Source organism: Pelophylax lessonae (assembly GCF_965119305.1).
Source record: "Pelophylax lessonae genome assembly, chromosome: 3".
Classification (NCBI taxonomy): domain Eukaryota; kingdom Metazoa; phylum Chordata; class Amphibia; order Anura; family Ranidae; genus Pelophylax; species Pelophylax lessonae.
Genome location: NC_138770.1, coordinates 215,111,954 through 215,133,940, shown reverse-complemented (window position 1 = coordinate 215,133,940; position 21,987 = coordinate 215,111,954). Strand labels below are relative to the sequence as shown.

Here is a 21,987-nt window from a genome sequence, read left to right as displayed (position 1 = left end):
CCTCAGAAGATATAATGTGGCCCCTTGATCATTTATTGCGCTTAAATTGGCCCACTGTATCATTTGAGTTTTACATTGTTTCATTTGAGTTTTACATCCCGGGTTTAGACATTTTCACCTGTAACAGAGAAATAGGAGAAAGCAGTCTCTCTAAGATTGCAATAGTTAATTATTTGTGAAGGCTATGGGTAGCTGGAAAAGGTTATGAATGTTGAAATTTGGGGCTGAACAAGGGAGGCATTTTAGTATCTGTTTCAGGGAGGGAAAAGCAGATCAATGAAAGTATCCTATCCTTTTAAGTAGAATATTAACAGAGAATTTCAGTTGTCATGGTACAAAGTGAAGTTTTTACATACATTATCTAATTTATGGGGCTTCTTCGGCTTTGGACATATAAATAGTCAGATCACTGTGAAATCAAAGCCGGGAGACCATCATAGCAGCTGGCTGGTTACAATGTGCTTTTGAAGAATTTTTCTACATTGGATCTGATCATCTGGAACTATCCAGGCTTTTATAAATTTAAATAACGGTTATTTTTGACAATATGTGCTCTGGAAGCTGTGCTAAATGTCTGGGCATTGCCCTTATTCCTCTAGCTGTCCTCTGTATCTTGGCCAATATCCTGCTGTTTTTTCCTGGAGGAAAAGTTGCTGACAACAATGGACATATATCGGATGAAGTCTGGTATTTTGGTGGAATACTGGGATCTGGAGTATTGGTAAGAGACATGAGATTCATAGAATTTTGTGAAATAACATTGGCAAGTATCTCTGTGTAATTTGTTTAAAATAGACAATATGACAATCCTGACATTTTTTTATGCATTTTTGTGGGCAGAATATATGTAAACTGATATTTTATTAAAATATTTTGTGGCAGATTTCATACCTAATTCATCATTTTTAATGAAAGATCAGCTTACATATATTTAGTCCTCAGTTCTACAAATACAGGCAAAAATTGAATTACCTCATCTACATTAACTCTGTTCTCATCCACCAATCTCTGACATTCGTCTATTCGCAGAAACCTCCTGTGCATGTGGTTTGACATTATGCTAGGACTGCTGTTAGGTTACAACCTACCACTGTTCACAATAATTTGTGAGATAGTTGTTAAGTGGTAACAGTTTTTTTTTGTAAACATTAATAAAGTGGTATTAAACCGAAACCCAAAATGTTTCATATTGCAGCTCACCATTTCTTAGATGTGGTGACTGCATTACTTTCCTTTTTTCTTTTATTTTCACCAGGTGATCCAGCCAGTTAGTCTGTAATTTTTCAACTTCCTTTAACAGACCAAACTGTCAAGCAAAAGTGGCAGTTAGAGGTGCTTACAATATTTTTTCTTCATTTACAGGGAAAAAAAACTGTTTGCTGAACCTGTTCATTAAATTTTAGCTGGAGATCAGCTTTAATTTGTTCATGAAGTCAATTTAAATCTGCCAGTCTGACACTACCCTCACCCCAGATTGGCTGTCCAAAGTTGACTTCATTACGCCTCGTGCATTTTTGGCTAGGTCACAAGGTGAAAATAGAGGAGAAAAGCAAAATAGGAATGCAGCCATTACATGTGAGGATTTGTAAGCTGCTATATATTACGTTTTTGTTTTTGGGTTTAACACCACTTTAATTATTTTGGAACTTGTTCTTCATGTACTCTATGTGTATTGTGCACAGAATATATCTAAAAGCAAAATACCATATTGAAGTGTCAGATGAAATCTAACTTTTGTTTTTTAACTAAAATAAAACTAGCACCACTCCTAGGTGCCCTCTAAAAAAAACTCTATGCCCCATTCAAATTGGTCTGTATTTTTCAGATACTTTTTCTAATAACTTCGAGGAAAACATACAAAAACATGTGAGCATGTGTTGATGCACAGTATGACACCTGTTGTTGTGCAATGCAAAGTACATTGTAATGTGTTACAATTTTGCAGTAATAAGTGTTGAAGTGTGTATTATGTACAAATAACTGATGCTTGCCTGATTTTGTTCCCAGACCCCAACAAGGTTTTTTTTTTTCTTTTTATCCTTGAATGTACATATACAGTATGAGACATGTGAACATTAGAGTAATCAGCCCCACTACAAGAGATAGTATTAGTATGCAGCTTAGAGAAAGAGTGGGCTGCTTTCCCCTGAGCCTCCTCACACACATATTTTGCTTTTTCAGAGTATAACTACAGATTCTCTTATTATGAAAGGAACCTGTCTAGATAGCTGGCACCTGTTGCAGCTAAGGCTTCCATTGCATGCATTCCAGAAGCAGGGCTGTTTTAGGGGCAGAGCAACCCATGTAGAATTATGCATAATAATATGTCTGCCCTAGAACTACAGCCATATTCAGGGAATGGGCAATGATATAATCAATTGATAGCTGAGTCTTGGTTGTACTGGGCAAGAACCAACCTAACCAGTTCCTTGAATCACGTTGAACATGTCCACATAATTGTCATGAACGAATGCTGATCTGATGTGGCATGTGTTGCACTTTGTTCATTTTCTCCTTTTTAGTCCAATCACAGGAATATATTCCTATAAGCCTGAGGGCAAGTTCAAGCCTCAGCTCATTACCTTTTACAGGCAAGTGGCGGCTCTTAACATCTTAGGCCTAAAACTAGCAGTGGTGAAACAGGCTGATTGTTAAGATAGGTACCAACAAATTTCATGTAGTTTCTAAAGAACTACTCTGAATTCAATCACTGGGTCAACCTGTCCACGCTACTCCGCCCAACATTCATCAACTAAAAAAAAATCAAAGGAGGCGGGCTGAAGATTGTCAATCGAACAAGGTCTGCATTCAATCAGATTCAGACACTGGGCATTCTGACAGCTATTGTAGCTGGCTAAAAAATGAAAAAATGAAACCACGCTTGTGGTTACCAATTACGATATTAAAAAGGTGCTAACACAATATGTGACATCTCTGGAAATATGAAAATAATACAGAAAAGGGTGAAAAATCGCCGTAAAAATCAAATGATTCAAATATATAAAGTAAAAAACTGCATCAATGCATGTAAATAATATAGAGTAAGTCTATAAAAGTTTACCACGTTCAAATGTGAGACACTGTGACATGAAGATCTTCCACTGCGCACTCCACTTCACGAAGCTTCACATCACCATAGTGAACAGTATAAAGACTTACCACAAAGCCATGAGCCCCTGTATTAGAGTGGTGGAGAAGCACTTGATGTCATAAAAGACCTCACAACTTGCATCCTTTTAACTCCGTGACAGATCACATCCAGTCTAGGAAAGTATATGACACAAAATGGACCAAATGCACCCAATAGTGTAAATCTTCAACTATATATTTATTCTAAAATGAATTAAAAACACTCACATAAAACCACAGTAATAGCACTGAACAGAAAATCACACCTTGGAGTGATGCACTTCTGGTTTGCATGATGACGTCACGGTGTACCAATTGCTACTTGAATTGCACGTAGGCTCATGGATCATGTGTAAAACTCAGGCCCTTAAGTATATAAACTTCTTACTGTGCACATGTCTGTATTTAAATAAAAAGGTAAAAACACATATGAGAATTATTATATCTAGATCACCAAGAAGTTTGGTATTTCCAGGCTTGTTAGTTCAGATATTAGTCATTAAGTAACAAACATGTACCATAAATTTGCTTTAGATGGTGTTTCCAGCTTTGGTGTTCCTTGGGCTGAAGAACAATGACTGTTGTGGCTGTTGTGGCAATGAAAAATGTGGAAAGAGATTTGCGGTAAGGAGAAAACCATACATGTGTGATTGAATTAGCAACCTTAATTCTTCCAAAGGAGGGTGGGGAAAAAAAAAATATATTGCCTTCTACTAAAATACCTACCTAACCATTCTCAACCAGTCTTCCTACGGATCCTCTAGAGGTTGGTACAAGTTACTTGAGCTTTGGCTGACTGAGTTCTTACTTGAGGGTGACTGCATATTTTGGTGTCCAATTTTACTTGGCAGAGCCAGCAGCAGGACACCAATGATCTTTTAGCTGCCTGTACGAGTGGCATTCTGATCCCCACTGTAAGGGTGGCATTCTTTCCAGTGACCACCAATGTAAGGAAAATTCTTCTCTCAGTCTAACCCCAATTATTTAATTTTAGTCAGAATTTTCAGAGATCGTAAAATTATTTCAAGGTTTCCTCTGGGGTAAAAAGGTTGACAAATGCTGACCTAGGTGTTTAATGGTCACCTCATGGGCCTAAAGGAATTGTAGAAATCTGTGTGGTATGCCTGATCCTTTTGATCTGGTAAAGAGGATCTTATGACTTCTTACCCACCACTAGTATCAGTAATTTGATTTTTAGCAAGGAAAAACTAACGTGTCAAATATCACATATATCTGCAACTTTTTGGGATTTTGTCACATTTTCAGTTTTCCTTGACCGATCACAAGCACACCAATGCTGCAGTACCTGTCCTTCCATCCCCAAGTTGCTTTAAATAAATGTATTGGAGATTACACAGAGCTATGTGGAGAATAGGGGGGGGGGGGGTAGGTTACTCTTGTAAAGAAAAAGGAGCCAGGAGAAGAGCTGCACAGTTTTGCAGGGTCCTCTCCTGTACTGAAAACAGAGTCTGATTTCCCTGAATACTGTAAGCTTCTCACAGATTGCATTAGAAGCAGGTTATTATATTGACGTCCTGTATCCAAAAATGTTCTGCTGCAATGTGCGGTTTCTTACAATCCATGTTGCATGATTATGCCTCTGCTGTACTAGAAGAATAATGAGTTTCCTGTTACTTACCTAAAAAGGTCAGTAGCCTGACTGTCACAATGAAATGTCAGCTTTGTGGTCATTGACCTGAAACACATACAGTATGTAGATGGTGAAGTCATAGTGAAGCCAGAATATCTGACCTCATACTTGTTCTAGGTCAGTGACCAACATATAGAAGTCAGTGACAATCAAACAAGCGGTAGCTTGCATATTTCCCTCAATGTGGATTTACCTTAAGGAGACTAATTTATATTTAGGGGGAGATTTACTAAAACTGGAGCACTCAGAATCTGGTGCAGTTGTGCATGGTAGCCAATCAGCTTCTAACTTCAGTTTGTTCAGTTAAGCTTTGACAAAAAAAACCTGGAAGCTGAAAAAGTTTGCAAAGAGAAAATTGACTTTTCAGGCACATATATTCTTATCAATAAAATGTGTACATCTTTATTTAAACAAACATATAAAAGCAGATCAACATTTCAAATCAAGTCATATCAAAAATTGGAGATCCATTTATTAATTTACAAAAGTGTTCATCCAAAGGATTTGCGAACTGCAATTAGATTGATATGATGTCCAACTATATGCAAACAGGAGATTCCCCCAGAGCATTTCTACTAGGGAGGAACTAATATTCTCCGCACATACTGGCGCCCCATATCTGCCTTTTGGTCCTCATCTGTGTCTGATCCCCCCTGTTTCCATTTACCTGCTTTTTGTATTTAGATACCAACCTACATTATACTTCCACTTAAAGTTGAAGTACACCCTCCTATCGTTTTCAGCCATGGAAGCTGCCATCTTGGCCTCTGTTTGATCTTCAACTGCCATGACACTGCACATGTGATCAGTTATGATACCAAGCCATTAAATGGTTTGACAGTTTGGTTGAGAGCACAACCAATGTGACAGATATATTCCCGGCATGCCGGAAATGCTAACTGTTTTTTTAAATATTATTAACCACTTTAGGACTGCTCACTGTGCTGCTACTGCGGCACAGCGGCTCCCTTGGGTCCAGCGACGTTCCCGCTGTGTCTGTGTGTGATTGCCGCCTCTCTTCCCCGATCGTCGGGGAAAGCCCGCTTGTGCGTCTGTGACAGACAGGGACAGATCACAGGATTCAGCATAGCTGAACCTGCAATCTGTGTCTGTGTCACAGAATCCCCTCCCCCCACATACGTCAGTAAGCATGAGGCATACATTTAACCCCTTGATCACCAACAGTGTTAACCCCTTCCCTGCCTGTGTCATTATTACAGTAACAGTGCATAATTATAGCACTGATTACTGTAGTAATGTCACTGGTCCCCCCAAAAGTGTAAAAAATGTCAGTTAGGGGTCCGATCTGTCTGCCGCAACGTCACAGTCCCTCAAAAAAACGCAGATTGCCGTCATTACTAGTAAAAAATAAAAACAATAAAAATGACAAAAATCTTTCCCGCGGTTAGTAAACGCAATAACTTTTGCGCAAACCAATCAAAATACGCTTATTGCAATTTTTTTTTACCAAAAATATGTAGAAGAAAACAAATTGGCCTAAAATGTTAAAAAATTTTGATTTTAGATTTTTTTGGGGGGAATGTTATGTATCATGTGAAAAATATTGTTTTGTTTTTAAAATTGTCGATCTTTTATTCAAAAATTAAAAATTGCACAGGTGATCAAATACCAACAAAAAGAAAGCTCTATTTGTGGGGAAAAAAAGGACATAAATTTAATTTGGGTACAGCGTCGCACGGCCGTACAATTGTCCGTTAAAGTAACACAGTGCAGAATCGCAAAATATGGCCTGGTCAGGAAGGGGGTAAAATCTTCCAGTCTTAAAGTGGATAAAAATACACTCATTGAGAATTTTTTTGTCAAAGACATGTAGCTAAATACATTTTGGCCTAAATATATGACAAAAATTGAATATATTGGTAGAAAGTAGAAAATGTCAATTTTTTTTTTTATTAATATCGCAAACAATAAAAAGCGCAGAGGTGATCAAATACCACCAAAAGACAGCTCTGTTTGTGGGAAAAAAAGGACATATATTTAGTTTGGGTACAGCATTGCATGACCACGCAATTGTCAGTTAAAATCGCGCAGTGCCAAGTTTAAAAAAGTGGCCTGGTCATTGAGCAGCCAAATCTTCCGGGTAAATTATAAAATCAATGAGTCTACTTCTGCTTTAAGCTCCCGAGGAAGCGGTTTTGTGCGTGAAACTGGTTGAGCATAAACTATCCACCCTAGGCTGCAGAAGTTCCTGGCTGAATGTAACTGTACAGATTACCTATTGGCGTCATTCACAATTATACCCTATGTAGGGACAGTTAGTAAATCCTGTGGTTGGAATTAGTACACTTTTGTAAATCAATGAATGGATATGCAATTTTTCATATGACTTCATTTTAAATGTTATTTTGCTTTTATATGTATGTCTAGAGAAAAGATGTACGCATTTTATTGATAAAAATATATGTCAGTTTTCTCTTTGCAAATTTCTTCTTGGATTTGATACGATGTGGAATATCATATTGATGTACACAGTGCCACCATGTGGTGACACTATTTATTCTGTTTATCAAAACCTGGAAGCTGTTTGGTTTCTAGGCAGAGCTGCACCAGATTTTGCACGCTCCAGTTTTATTAAATGAATCAACCCCAGTGTTTTTTGACTTTTTAAATATTACTATATCTATAGCAAAGAACATTAACCATATATCGTTTCCTTTTTTTTTTCAGTTGTTTTCCTCTATCCTTTTTGCTGCCATTGGGTTTGTGGGAGCCGGCTACAGCTTTATAATAGCTATAGTTGGCATACACAAAGGCCCCAAATGTGATATAGGCTATGGAAACTGGACCTATGCTTTTGAAGGGGGGTAAGTAAATATGTTAGTGGTCTGAGTAGCGAAATCATTTTGAAGATGGATGTGTTGTTTGCAGGGAACTGTTTTGTTTTTTTCTTTGTTTCAGTACTACAATAAGTTAGATCATTTTAAAACTTTGAAATGCTTATATATGCAGGATGAAGTCTTCACATTCTTGCAGAATCCCGAGATTCAGGCTACAAATACCCATTATACATCTATTTACCCCAAATTGTTAAAAAATAAATACAAACAGAAAAAATTAGTATAGATGTTCAGTGCCGGTTCACATTTGTGCAATGCGGGAACGCTGCGAATATGCAGCGTGATCCCGCATCGCATCCGCACCCCTGGCAGTTCACACTGCCATATGCGATACGCAGGGGGTGTCAATTAAAAGTTAACGACACCCCCAGTTGCGATTGCATATCGCAGCGCATATCGATCTGCAAGTTCTGCTGCGGATAAAAAAAAGCCTCATGTGCGAGTTTAGTGCGGATGCAGTGCGAATTTAGCCATACAAACTGTATGGCTGAATTTGCACCGCACAGAGATCACATGTAATTTAGGAGCAGTGCACTCCGAATTACATGCGATCTCCGCGATCGCACAAATGTGAACCGGGGGTTAAAGAGTATCTAAACCCAAAAATAAAAATGTAATATACTGAAGTTTACCAGTACTTTAGATGAGGTTTTTTTTTAAAAGCTTTTTTTTCACTTGACGATTCTGCCAGTAACACACTTCCTGCCCTAGAGTAACAATGCTTGCTGACAAAACTGTAGCCTTTTTCAACATTTTCACAACAAAGTAACACCTAAGTTCCGGTTCACACTACCGCGGCACGACTTCGGGGGCGACCTGTGAAGTCACGCGCACCGCGACTTTGGCGCGACCTGCACGGACTTCATATAATGAATGTCAATGCAAGTTGCTCCGGTGTCGCCCCGAAGTAGTACAGGAACTACTTTCTAAGTCGAAACGACTTGAGTCGCTCCTATTAGAACGGTTCCCTTAGCACTGCATGGACCGCGACTTGTCAGGCTGACCAGTCGCCTGACAAGTCGCGGTAGTGTGAATGGGCACTAAATGTTCAGATTTTAGAAACCCCCACTAAAAATACAGTATTTCTACAGTTTATGGCTCATTTGGGTGATTGGTAGGTTGTAAAGGCTTTTAAATAATAAAATAAAGAATTGTGGTGTACTTAAAATATAACTAAAGGGGGGTAGAGGGGTTAGAACCACTGTCAGGTTTTTATTGCTGTTTGTCCCCCCATTAAGGAGATTCGCCCACTCTATTTCTCTCAATGGTGATCTCATCATAGAAAAAAAGCTATTCAGTCGAAAGGATTGCATGAGGACTTTAACCTCAGGCAACGTGTGGGGTTCTTTACTGTTAGGGCTACAAGATTGTGGAATTCTCTACCACAGGAGGTGGTTTCTGCATGAGGTATGGTGGCTTTCAAAAGACTCTTAGACGTACAACTCAAGGAGAAAAACATTCAGGGGTATGAGAGATGATTACGGCCACACACACCTACACAGGTTGAACTGGATGGACTATTGTCTTTATTCAACCTCACCTACTATGAACTATGTAACTATGTAACTATATGTAACTATGTATTTGTCCTGTTTACCGTTATTATTTAACCTCCCTGGCGGTATGATTCTTTTGGATTTTAGGTGCTGAAAGCGGTACCATTATTTTAGGTGCTGAAAGCATGTAATTCTTGTGAATGAGCAGCCCAAACCAACTGTATACATTTATTATACATATTATATATATATATATATATATATATATATATATATATGTATGTATACATATATTATGTATACATATATTATATATATATTATATATATATATATATATATATATATATATATATATATATATATATATATATATATATATATATATATATACACATATGTATATATATATATATATATATATATATATATATATATATATATAATGTATACAGTTGGTTTGGGCTGCTCATTCACAAGAATTACGTGTATATATATATATATATACGTATATATATATATATATATATATATATATATATATATATATATACATATACATATATATATATATATATATATATACGTATATATATATGTATATGTGTATATATATATACGTATATATATATATATACTGTATATATATGTATATATATATATATACATATATTTACATAAAAAGTACAGTAAAACTGCAGGAAAGGGCACTGGGGGGCAATGTAATGTGATTTTATTTTATTTTGAACGATATCAGTGTGTTTGGTGCATTTTACATTCGAATTTGCCGCCGGTTCCACCCCCCGGCGGACGTCACGTCGCCGGAGACGGAAGCCGGGGCTCGCAGACGATCGGGAGAGAGCTCCGCCGCCGCACACCGCTCGCAGTCTTCGCTGGATCCCGGAGAAAAGGTAAGTAAAACCTCCTCCAGCATCCAGCGATCTTCTTAGCGCTACCCCGAGTGTGACTCGGGGTTACCGCTTTTGGCACTAAAATCTTACCCCGAGTCACACTCGGGAATACCGCTAGGAAGGTTAAAGTAAAAGTTAAAGAAAATCCCAAATTTTGGGTTGTTCCCAGGAAAATAATAGGGGGCAAATCTTCCAATGGGGACACTAGGTCCGGTGACCTGGGGGTCCCCAAAGAATTCCCCAATTTTCAGGGATTTCCTCTCACTTCCTGTTTGGCTATGGGACAGGAAGTGAAGGTAAATCTCTGCAATAGAACAAATAGAAAGATTTGCCCATGGCTCTACTTTAAACCCTCTACACAAGAAATTGTCTTCAGTGATGATCTTGAAATTTAACAAATAATAATTTTGCCAATAATAAAATATTGCAAAAAAAAAAAAAAAACAACTCAGTTTATTGACCCCTTACATTGGTGGTCAGTGTGCACAAGAAATCTACCACTGCTCTTCCCTCAAGAAACCCCTAGAAACCTCTGGAGGAACCCAAGTGTTTCACAGAACCCTAGTTGAGAAAGGTAGCCCTGCTGTATAAGGACAACAAAAAAGGGAGAGGACTTTAGAAATCTCCCCTTCTCATTAAGTGACCAATGCAGAGAGTTTTTTTTCTTATAGTTTTGAAACAGCTTTTTTTTTTTTTTTAATTTAATGCTGCCAGTGTTTAACATAAAGCTTTTTTTTTTTTTTCGAAAATACATTCCAAACTGCTATTCAAAATATACCTATTTTTTCCAACACTCTCCAGTTTCATTTTAATGTTGAGTACTTCAAATGATAAAAATGTTTTTATTTTTTATTTAATGCTGTCAGTGTTTGTTTGACATAAATCTTGTAATTTGATTTCTTCTTTTTTTCGAAAAATATATCACAAACTATTCTTCAAAATAATGAAATTTTCCCCCAAACTCTCTAGTTTCATATAAATATTGAGGACATCAAATGATCATTTTTTTTTTAACTCTAAACAAATTAAATAACTACAATGCATAACTACAATTATGTTTTTTTTTTTTTTTTAAAGAAACCACCTGGGGAACCCGGGCATATGGAATAAGTGTGTTTCACCTCCTGAAATAGTGCCATGGAACCTGACCCTTTTCAGTTTGCTGCTCATCATGAGTGCAGTCCAGGCTGTTCTCTGTGCTATCCAAGCTATTAATGGCATCCTTGGGACATTTTGTGGAGATTGCAGGTGCTCTGGATGTTGTGGGGTAGGTCAAATCATTATTCATTATATTGTCGTCAACAGCTATTTATCAGCTACCATCATATATTTATTTCTAAAAAATATAGCAATATTTATTTGTAGTGATTTTTTTAAAAGACAAATGCTGTAGCAGTCGACTGCTTTAGGCCCCTTTCACACTTGACGCTCAGTCAGTTTTTCTCAGCGGGGGATCGATCCGCTGATCCCCAGCTGAGCAGGCGGATGGCAGCTCTGTCTCCGTGCTGTGTGCAGAGATGGAGCTGTCAGGCCCCCGCTCTTCTCTATGGGGGAATCGGATGACAACGGACCGCCTGTCCATTCTCATCTGATCCGATCCGCCAGACGGAGGGAAAATAGGGTTTTCATCTGTCCGGATTTGGCGGACAGGATCGGATCTGATGTCAGCGGACATGTCTCCGCTGACATCCGATGCCCCATAGAGATGCATGGGGCATCTGTTCAGATCCACCTGAAAAACTCACAGGAGGATCTGAATGGTCCGCAAGTGTGAAAGGGGCCTAAGTCTTGATGATGTCAGAACCCTAGACTGCTAGAGTGTGGGGGAGAAGGGGCTGCGGGGACCAGTCTAGCTGTATGGAGGAGCGGGAGATTGGGTAAGTAAATTTTCTTTTTTTATGTTCACCTAGACCTAAAGGCATGAGAAAATTGGAGACATAATTGGTATGGGCCTGGGAATAAGCTAACATTGCCAGTGCCAACATGCGGCCAGTTTTTTCCCCTTCCTCAAAATATTGACATTTGCTAAACAACTGTGCATGATCAGCTTTGTCCAAAGCATCCGTTTGTATATTAGTTGTACTGTCTAAAAAAAGGAGAGTCTGATTAGGGACCCGTGGGGTGGCGGTCCATACTTGGAGCACACACACACTATTAAAATCCCCTATAAGTAATGTAAGGATACCAGGGTGATCTGACAGGAATGCACCTATCCTCCGTAACACCTCACTGTTATAGGGCGGAGGACTGTACACTGAATGCAGAACAAGAAGAACTGTAAAAAGAGCCACGGTGGTCAAGCCGAGCAGATGCCCCAGGTTTAGTGTTGAGCGAACACGGACTGTATTATTCGTGTTCGTACCGAATAATTGGATTTTTGTTACCCGAACATGGACCTGAAAACTTTACTGTATGTTCGGGTTTAAAATCCGTGTTCGGTCATTTTATTTCCTGTTTTGTATGTAATGGCGTGCTTTTAATGGTGGCCTTTCAACAGCCAATCAACAAGCGTTTAACTGGTGTGCCTTAAGCCATCCCAGCCATGCCTACTAATGTATTAGTAGCTGTGATTGGCCATCTGAAGCATGTGACCATGTTTTCATAAGTTCGAGAGCCCCAGCGCGCCGCGTCATTCTGCTGTAATTTAGGGACAGAGCACACATCATACGTGCTGGCTGCTGATTAGGGACAGACAGTGATTCTGTGAAAAATTGTGTCCGAAAAGAATGCAGGGACAGGCCGGAGTGCAGGCAGGGAAAGTTATTAGAGCATTTTAGGGCCAGGCTGGAGATTAGGCAGGGTCAGTCTACATCGATTTTGCTGTGTGGGGGGTGGTGCAGTGAACGATCTTATTGAGCATATTGGGGACAGGCTGGAGATTAGGCAGGGACAGTCTACATCGATTTTGCTGTGTGGGGGGTGGTGCAGTGAACGATTTTTTTGCCCTCACTTGAGCCCACTGAGGAGGAGGAGGGAGAAAAAAAATCTATTTTTATCAGTCAGTTGTGTGCAGCGTTCATCGGCTATATTTTACTACAAGTTAAAAGGGATGGTTTTCCCCCCCCCCCCCCCCCCTTCACAGCCTGTTTGCTGCAGTGCTGACTATGACATAAGACACTGCTGTGTTCACATGTGCTATTGAGTGATTTTCAATTTTATACACTATTTTCTATTCCACTATTCAATATACATCCTTTTGGGTTAAAAAAAAAATAAATTGTGGCATAGTCTGTGCTAATCTATTTAAAAATTACAAACTTAAAGGGGAATTTTCTTTTTTTTTTTCCCTTCATAGCCTGCTGCAGAGCTGACTGTGACATAAAACATAAGACACTGCTGTGTTCACATGTGCTATTGAAAAATCACCAATTTTATATCATATTTTCTATTCCGCTATTCAATCTACACCCTTTGGGGTAAAAATAATTAAATTGCGGCATAGTCTGTATCGGTACGTGTGAGATACACCTTCCAAATTTTTGGGACGCATCTTCCAATGCCGAGGATTGCAGGGTGCTTCAGTTTGCCTCCTGTTCCGAACTCCTCCTACTCCTCATCCTGCCTTTAGGGTACAAAAAATTGTAATCAGGGCCTAGTCTGGGTCTGTACGTGTGAGATACACCTTTTGATATCATATTTTCTATTCCGCTATTCAATCTACACCCTTTGGGGTAAAAATAATTAAATTGCGGCATAGTCTGTATCGGTACGTGTGAGATACACCTTTCCAATTTTTTGGGCGCATCTTACACCGCCGAGGATTGCAGGGTGTTTCAGTTTGCCTCCTGCCTGTTCCGAACTCCTCCTACTCCTCATCCTCATCCTGCCTTTATGGTACAAAAAATTGTAATCGGGGCCTAGTCTGGGTTTGTACGTGTGAGATACACCTTTTGATATCACATTTTCTATTCCGCTATTCAATCTACACCCTTTGGGGTGAAAAGAATTAAATTGCGGCATAGTCTGTATCGGTACGTGTGAGATACACCTTCCAATTTTTGGGGCGCATCTTCCAATGCCGAGGATTGCAGGGTGCTTCAGTTTGCCTCCTGCCTGTTTTCCGAACTCCTCCTACTCCTCATCCTCATCCTGCCTTTAGGGTACAAAAAATTGTAATCGGGGCCGAGTCTGGGTTTGTACGTGTGAGATACACCTTTTGATATCACATTTTCTATTCCGCTATTCAATCTACACCCTTTGGGGTAAAAATAATTAAATTGCGACATAGTCTGTATCGGTACGTGTGAGATACACCTTCCAAATTTTTGGGGCGCATCTTACACCGCCGAGGATTGCAGGGTGCTTCAGTTTGCCTCCTGTTACGAACTCCTCCTACTCCTCATCCTCATCCTGCCTTTAGGGTACAAAAAATTGTAATCGGGGCCTAGTCTGTGTTTGTACTTGTGAGATACACCGTTTTATAAATTTTTTTCTATTCCGCTATTCAATATACACCCTTTTGGAGTGTAAAAAATTAAATTACGGCATAGTCTGTATCGGTACGTGTGAGATACACCGTTTTATAACATTTTTTCTATTCCGCTATTCAATATACACCCTTTTGGAGTGTAAAAAATTAAATTACGGCATAGTCTGTATCGGTACGTGTGAGATACACCTTTTTTAATTTGTTTGGCGCATCTCCTTCCACCGCCGAGGATTGCAGGGTGCTTCAGTTTGCCTCCTGTTCCGAACTCCTCCTACTCCTCTTCCTCATCCTCATTCTCCCTTTAGGGTACAAAAAATTGTAATCGGGGCCTAGTCTGTGTTTGTACGTGTGAGATACACCATTTTATACATTTTTTTCTATTCCGCTATTCAATATACACCCTTTTGGAGTGTAAAAAATTTAATTACGGCATAGTCTATATCGGTACGTGTGAGATACACCGTTTTATAAAAAAATTTCTATTCCGCTATTCAATTTACACCCTTTCGGAGTGTAAAAAATTAAATTACGGCATAGTCTGTATCGGTACGTGTGAGATACACCTTTTTAAATTTGTTTGGCGCATCTCCTTCCACCGCCGAGGATTGCAGGGTGCTTCAGTTTGCCTCCTGTTCCGAACTCCTCCTACTCCTCTTCCTCATCCTCATCCTCCCTTTAGGGTACAAAAAATTGTAATCGGGGCCTAGTCTGTGTTTGTACGTGTGAGATACACCGTTTTATATCCTTTTTTCAATTCCGCTATTCAATTACACCCTTTTGGGGTGAAAAAAATTAAATTTGCGGCATACTTTGCATATTTGACTGTGAGATACACCCGTTGTATTTGTATACTGTTTTTCTATTCCGCTATTTAATAAACACCCTTTTGGGGTAAAAAAAATTAAATTGCGGCATAGTTTGCATATTTGACTGTGAGATACACCCGTGCGATACTGTTGTTGTTTTGTTACGCTATTCAATAAACACCTTTCTAGGGCAAGATCATAAATTACAGAAATATGAGGAGACCGTCAAATAGGGGCCGTGGCCTGGGTCGTGGTGCTGCTGGTAGAGCTCCTGTTGCAAGGAGAGGACGTGGTCGATCTGTGCCAGCTACACGCACAAGTGAAACACCTTCCTCAAGTGTGAGTAGGCGACAGAACCTGCTGCAGTATTTGGTAGGGCATCATGCGCCTCTAGAAGTGATGAGGCCAGAACAAGTAGAGGCGATAGTAGATTGGGTTGCTGCTGACAGTGCCTCCAGTTCCTTCACATTGTCTCCCACCCAGTCTACTGCAGAAAGGTCAGAGTTGGCACCTGCAGCCGATGTCCAACCGTCTTTCACCTCACCCCCTTGCAAATCAGGCAAGCAGTCTGAGCCCCAAGTCATGCAGCAGTCTCTTCTTCTTCTTTTTGATGACTCTGTCAGCAGGGTTTCCCAGGGCCATCCACCTAGCCCTGCGCCAGAAGTGGAAGAGATTGAGTGCAGCGATGCCCAACCACTTATTTCTCAAGATGAGTACATGGAAGGACCATCGCAGCACGTCTCCGATGATGATGAAACGCAGGTGCCAACGGCTGCTGCGGCACTCAGAATTGTGGACAGGGGTGAAGACTGGGTGGAAGATGATGTGGAGGACGATGAGGTCCTCCACCCCACATGGAATGAAGGTCATGCAGGTGACCTGAGTAGTTTGGAGGAAGAGGCGGTGGTCGCACAGAGCCACCAGCACAGCAGAAGAGGGAGCAGGGTGCAGAAGCGGAGTGGCCGTGCCCTAGACACTATGCCTGCTACTGCCCAATGCAGCAAGGGACCGAGCGCACCAAAGCCAGCTCAAAGGAGTTCTCTAGCGTGGAAGTTCTTCAGAAAATGTGCTGATGACAGGACACGAGTGGTTTGCACCCTGTGCAATCAGAGCCTGAAGCGAGGCATAAACCTTCTCAACATGAGCACAACCTGCATGATCAGGCATCTAAGTGCAAAGCACGAGCTGCAGTGGAGTAGACACCTTCAAAACCAAGAAAGGTCTCTGGCTCCTCCTGCTTCCTCTTCTGCTGCAGTCTCGGCCTCTTCATCCACCTCTGTAGTGATACCGGCACCTGCCACCCCGCAAACAGACGATCTGTCAGCAACACCACCACCTGGGTCACCAACCATCTCCACAATGTCCCGTGGAAGCGTTCAGCTTTTCATCTCCCAAACACTTGAGAGGAAGTACCCCCCTACCCACCCGCGATCCCTGGCCCTTAATGCCAGCATTTCAAAATTCTTGGCCTTTGAAATGCTGTCATTCCGTCTGGTGGAGACACACAGTTTTAAAAGCCTTATGTCGGTGGCTGTCCCACAGTACCCAGCCGCCACTACTTTTCCAGTCAAGCCATCCCTTCCCTGCACAACCAAGTGGGGGAAAAAATCAGGTGTGCACTGCGCAACGCCATCTGTGCCAAGGTCCACCTAACTACCGATACGTGGACCAGTAAGCACGGTCAGGGGCGTTATATCTCCCTAACGGCACACTGGGTAAATGCAGTGGCGGATGGGCCTGAGGCGGATAGCAATTTGGTGCATGTCCTTCCACCACCAAGGATTGCAGGGCGCTTCAGTTTGCCTCCTGTTCCTAACTCCTCCTACTCCGCTTCCTCATCCTCTACCGCCTCCTCATCCGGTCAGCGTAACACCGTCACCACCAACTTCAGCACAGCCAGGGGAAACGACAGCAGGCAGTTTTAAAACTTGCCTGTTTGGGGGAAAAACCACACACTGCGCAGGAGTTGTGGAGGAGCATGGAATAGCAGACAAATGAGTGGTTGCTGCCAGCGAGCCTCAAGCCCGGCCTGGTGGTGTGCGATAACGGGCGAAATCTCATAGCAGCTCTGGGCCTAGCCGGTTTGACGCACATCCCTTGCCTGGCGCATGTGCTGAATTTGGTGGTGCAGAGGTTCCTTAAAAATTACCCCAATATGTGAGAGCTGCTGCAGAAAGTGCGGGCTGTCTGTGCGCACTTTCGGCGTTCTCACCCTGCTGCTGCTCGCCTGTCAGCGCTGCAGCGTAACTTCGACCTTCCCGCTCACCGCCTCATATCCCACAGGACTTTTCCGTACCTTGTGCAGAATAGAGATGGATACCGACCTTACCCAGCCATTGTTATATTTTTGATCTTTCTCACTCTTTTGGGGTGTACCCTCATTTAAAATGACTGAAAAAAAGCAGCGTTGGCTACCTCGTCCTCCTCCACCGCCTTTTCCACCTACACCGCCACATCCACCACCACCTCAACCTCCCTCCTACTCCATATGGGCCTCGTTCTTCACAGATGAAGAAAATTGTTTTTTTTTCTGTTTTTTTTTTGTTGTTTTAAGTTATTTCCCTATCCACATTTGTTTGCAGAGCACTTGCCATGCTCTTAACTACGTTTTGCTGCCATTTGTAGCACTCTAGCCCTTTCCATTGGTGTTTTAGAGCCATTTTAGTGCCTGAAAGTTCGGGTCCCCATTGACTTCAATGGGGTTCGGTGTCCGGGTAAAGTTCGGAAAAAGTCCAGGACACGGACCCGGACTTTTTTTTTCAAGTTCGGCCGAACACGGACATCCAGGTGTCCGCTCAACTCTACCCAGGTTCAAAGGATGCTTGAAAATGTTCAGTGCCATACTGTATACATATGAGCTGAGGAATAAGTACATGTAGAGGTCCAGTCAGTATGCAAGGTGAGGACATGTAGCAGGGCAAATGTGGAATGGTGGGACCGTGTATGACAACACAAACAAAAAGAGAAAAAAAAACATCCAAGCAAGTCCTACAACCATGAACCGAAAACAGGGAAATTCCTGCAGGAAAATCCGGGGGAAATGGAATACCCACCAGGCTTCTGTGTGGGCATCCAATCACGTAGTGTGAAGACATCTTGACAAATTATAGAACAAACTGAAGATCTAGATCTCGCTCAACATTCGCCTATAGCACATATTGAAGAAGACATCCCTAAAGATCTGATCCAAGAAGAGTTGACACCAACTCACCAGAATCGTTGCAGGCATCACGGAGTAGCATTTTATGCAATGGGGGGCTAGATATTGCTCATTCCTGTCCAGCTAGGAGGCGGTCACCTTAGGATTGTCTAAGAATAGAGTTTCCCCCTTAGCCACGGTACCGAGCTTGGCAGAATATAGCATAGCGTACGGGATTTGAAGATTGCGAAGGCAACCTTTAACATCTGTGTATTGAGCCCTCAGCTTTTGGACCTCAACTGAATAATCTGGAAAGAAATAAACTTTGGATCTATTAACTTCAATATTGCCCGTAGTGCGGGCTAAAGCAATGATTTTGTCTCTGTAGTGTAACAGCTTCAAGATGAACAAGCGCAGGAAATTCCCCAGGGGGAGGGGTCTAGCAGGAATCCTATGTGCTTGTTCCACAGCAAGAATGGTGTAAGATTCTGCTTATCAAAGTTTTCATGAAACCATTGCTCTAAAAACTCAGTGGGATTTCTCCTCTCCATGCGTTCTGAGAGGGCAAGAATTTGCATGTTGTTCCTAAAGAGTCTATTTTTTTAAAGTGATCTATGCGGTTAGCGTGGTGATTCGATTGAAGTCCCACCACTTTGGGGTCACGTTATAGAGGGGCCATCTCATCCTCAATATAACCCGACCCTCTAAAGCGGAGATGGGCTCCCGCAACTTCTGAATATCGTGGCATATGATAGTGACCTTCTCACATAGGTGTTGAAACTGGGTGGACAAAGTGGACAAGGTGGTATTACAAGATTGCAGGCTTTATCCTTCTCCCCAGCTTTAGTCTCCCAGTCTGTGTGCCCAACTTCCCCCCATTAACTCAGGATGATCTGTAGCCATTGGTTGTACTGTGGTTCCAGGCTCCTCAAAAGCAGATGCTAGCGAGCAGAGTGGCACAGGAGAATCTGAGGCTAGAACCTGATGAATCGCTCTAGATTCGCTGCCGTTTCCCTGCCCTTCTCTTTGGCTTGGGAGCAAGGTGGGAGCGAGCCAGCACTATCTTGTGAGCCTGGGTCCGGCGCTGCTACCTTCTCTTTTTTTCTCTGTGTGATTGCTCTGGTGACTGGTCCCCACTGCAGGCTAATCCCTGTAGGTAAGCCGCAGGTAGTGGAGGTATTAAAGGGAAAAATAAGTCCCAGGGAGAGTCTTCTAAGCTGATAGCAAGCTGATCTTTGGCGGGAGCTGAGAAGTCAGCGTCTGCTCACATAGAAAGCCTAGCCTTGCCCTTTCACCCAGACCAGTGGTTCTCAACTCCGGTCCTCAGGACCCACTAACAGGCCAAATTTTAGGTATTACCTTGGGGAGATGCAGACTATAATACTGCAATCACTGAGCAGCAAATGAGATCACCTGCAATGTATTTCAGTTATCTTGCAAACCTGGCCTGTTAGTGGGTCCTGAGGACAGGAGTTGAGAACCACTGACCTAGACCTAAATAAGCAATTTACACTTGCAGTGTGGGTGTAGCCCCCACTGCAAGGATCATTTTTTTGTTGCCTGGAGTTGGGCTTTAAGTATGTTAACATTAATGCATGTTCCAATATCCAATATACAGTATAGTATAACAAATGCTTTTCTGTAGAAAAAAGAATCTGATATCTCAAGCATAAGTTTTTGTTACACGTGCTGCCCATTGAAGAAGGATTTAAAAACCCCAGAATACATGAGGCTAGTACACTCCTGGTTTCTAATCCCTAAGACCTATCATATTAACAACTATTTTGTATACCACTGTGGGTAGCCCTTTCATTTCTACTTTTCTTCATACATTGTTACAGTATTATTAATCTTTTATTAGTAAATAAGTATTATTAGAAGTACCATTATCTCATAACCATGTCTTGATTCTCACACAGGGAGAAGGAACAGTTTAACACCCAGGGATTATGAACTGCTGTAAGAGACTGTTCGAGTGTCAATTTACCATCAACGCAAGGACGTTTAGGAATGAAGAGCCCAGAAACAGCTCTGACTATAACATAGCATTGTGTACTTAACTTTAAAATCATGTAGAGGCACTCTTATTGTATGGTTCTAGAACATCTCAATGCCCAGCACCACCCTTCCCTATATCTAAATACACATTGAATTAGCTGTAGTTTAATCTACCCCAGTATGAATGGTCCAGGTATGGAATGCTTAACTCCCGGTTCTGGCCATGATTCCTATGTTGGTGTTATTATCTTTTCTGATATTTATTTTCAAAGATATTCAGGTTGACGTTCAGGTATTTTTTTCCATGCTATGAGAATTGACATAGATTCTTTCTGTTTTCCCCCTACCTCATACTTAATGAAGGCAGATTTTGTGGACTTTATTACAAAAAATGTATTAACCACTTTCCGACCACGCACTGTAGCTTTACTGCTACAGTGTAGGCCGGCTGTGCAGAATAACGTATCTAGACATGATTCTGCCTTTACAGGTAAAGGGGCACACTTGCGGGTCCACCTGCACGGCTGTGTTGTGCCAATGATGGATTGATGGATTGCCAGCACCCGGTGATCACCTTCAATCTTCCCCAAACATAGCTCTGTGAGTGTAAACAACACAGAGCTGTGTTCAGTGACAGGGGATCATGTTGTTTGCAAAGCAGGGAATGAAAACAATGAGATCTCCAGTAAAAGAAGCACACAGTACACACATAAACACTTGTTAGGCACACATTTAACCCCTTGATCACCCTAAATGTTACCCCTTCCTGCCCAGTGTCATTAGTACAATGTGTATATTATTAGCACTGATCACTGTAATAATTTCACTGGTGATGTTAGTGACAGTTACTTAGTCCCCCCCCCCCCCCGTGTCAGTTAGTGTCAGATTTGGGCCACACTATCGCAGTCACGCTATAAATTGCTGATTGCCGCCAATACTAGTAAATTAAAAAAAAGAATAAATAAAAATTCTGGTATAATTTGTGGACGCTAAAACTTTAAAACAAATCAATCAATTACAAATACACTTATTGGGATTTTTTTTTGTTACCAAAGACATGTAGCAAAATACATTTTGCCCGAAATGTATTAAGAGATTAGATTTTTTTTAATTTTTATGGAATATGTTTTATAGCAGAAAGTAAAAAATATCGTTTTTATTTTTCAAAATATTCTTTTGTCATATATATAATAAAAATAAAAAAGGTGAGGTGATCAAATACCACCAAAAGAAAGCTGTATTTGTGTTAAAAAAATTATATATACATTTTTTTTGGGTACAGCATTGCATGACTGCTCAATTGTCTTTTAAAATAGCACCATGCCGCATAGCAAAAAATGGCCTGGTCATGAAGGGGGTAAAACCTTTCGGCGTTGAAGTGGTTGAAATGTCATCAATGCAGTATGGGAGGCTGAAAGCAAGAAGCAGACTTGTTGCAGCTAGAACAGTTCTTCTTTCTGATTTTTAGCTCTCTGAGAACAGATACATTACTAAAGCCCAGAACTAGATATGCAGTCAGATAGACATTGTACTAACAACCCCCATTTTCATCTTCTTACCTTTGCTTTCTA

General features: G+C 41.1%; 1 protein-coding gene across 1 annotated transcript; it reads left to right on the top strand.

Moving 5' to 3' along the window:
- The first annotated feature begins 251 nt into the window (after window positions 1–251).
- On the top strand, window positions 252–20,505 carry LOC309548967 (transmembrane 4 L6 family member 4-like). The gene is made up of 5 exons (XM_082248901.1): window positions 252–721; window positions 3,664–3,753; window positions 7,469–7,605; window positions 11,122–11,311; window positions 20,338–20,505. The coding sequence occupies exons 1-5, from the start codon at window positions 548–550 to the stop codon at window positions 20,353–20,355; spliced, it is 609 nt and encodes a 202-aa protein (XP_082105027.1). The 5' UTR covers window positions 252–547; the 3' UTR covers window positions 20,356–20,505.
- Window positions 20,506–21,987: the final 1,482 nt, after the last annotated feature.

Excerpts from the sequence above, each read along its gene's own strand:
- LOC309548967 (XM_082248901.1), top strand. The coding sequence starts at position 548 with ATGTGCTCTGGAAGCTGTGCTAAATGTCTGGGCATTGCCCTTATTCCT. Across the intron at positions 722-3,663 it reads TACTGGGATCTGGAGTATTG|ATGGTGTTTCCAGCTTTGGT; the intron begins GTAAGAGACATG and ends AATTTGCTTTAG. Across the intron at positions 3,754-7,468 it reads AATGTGGAAAGAGATTTGCG|TTGTTTTCCTCTATCCTTTT; the intron begins GTAAGGAGAAAA and ends TTTTTTTTTCAG.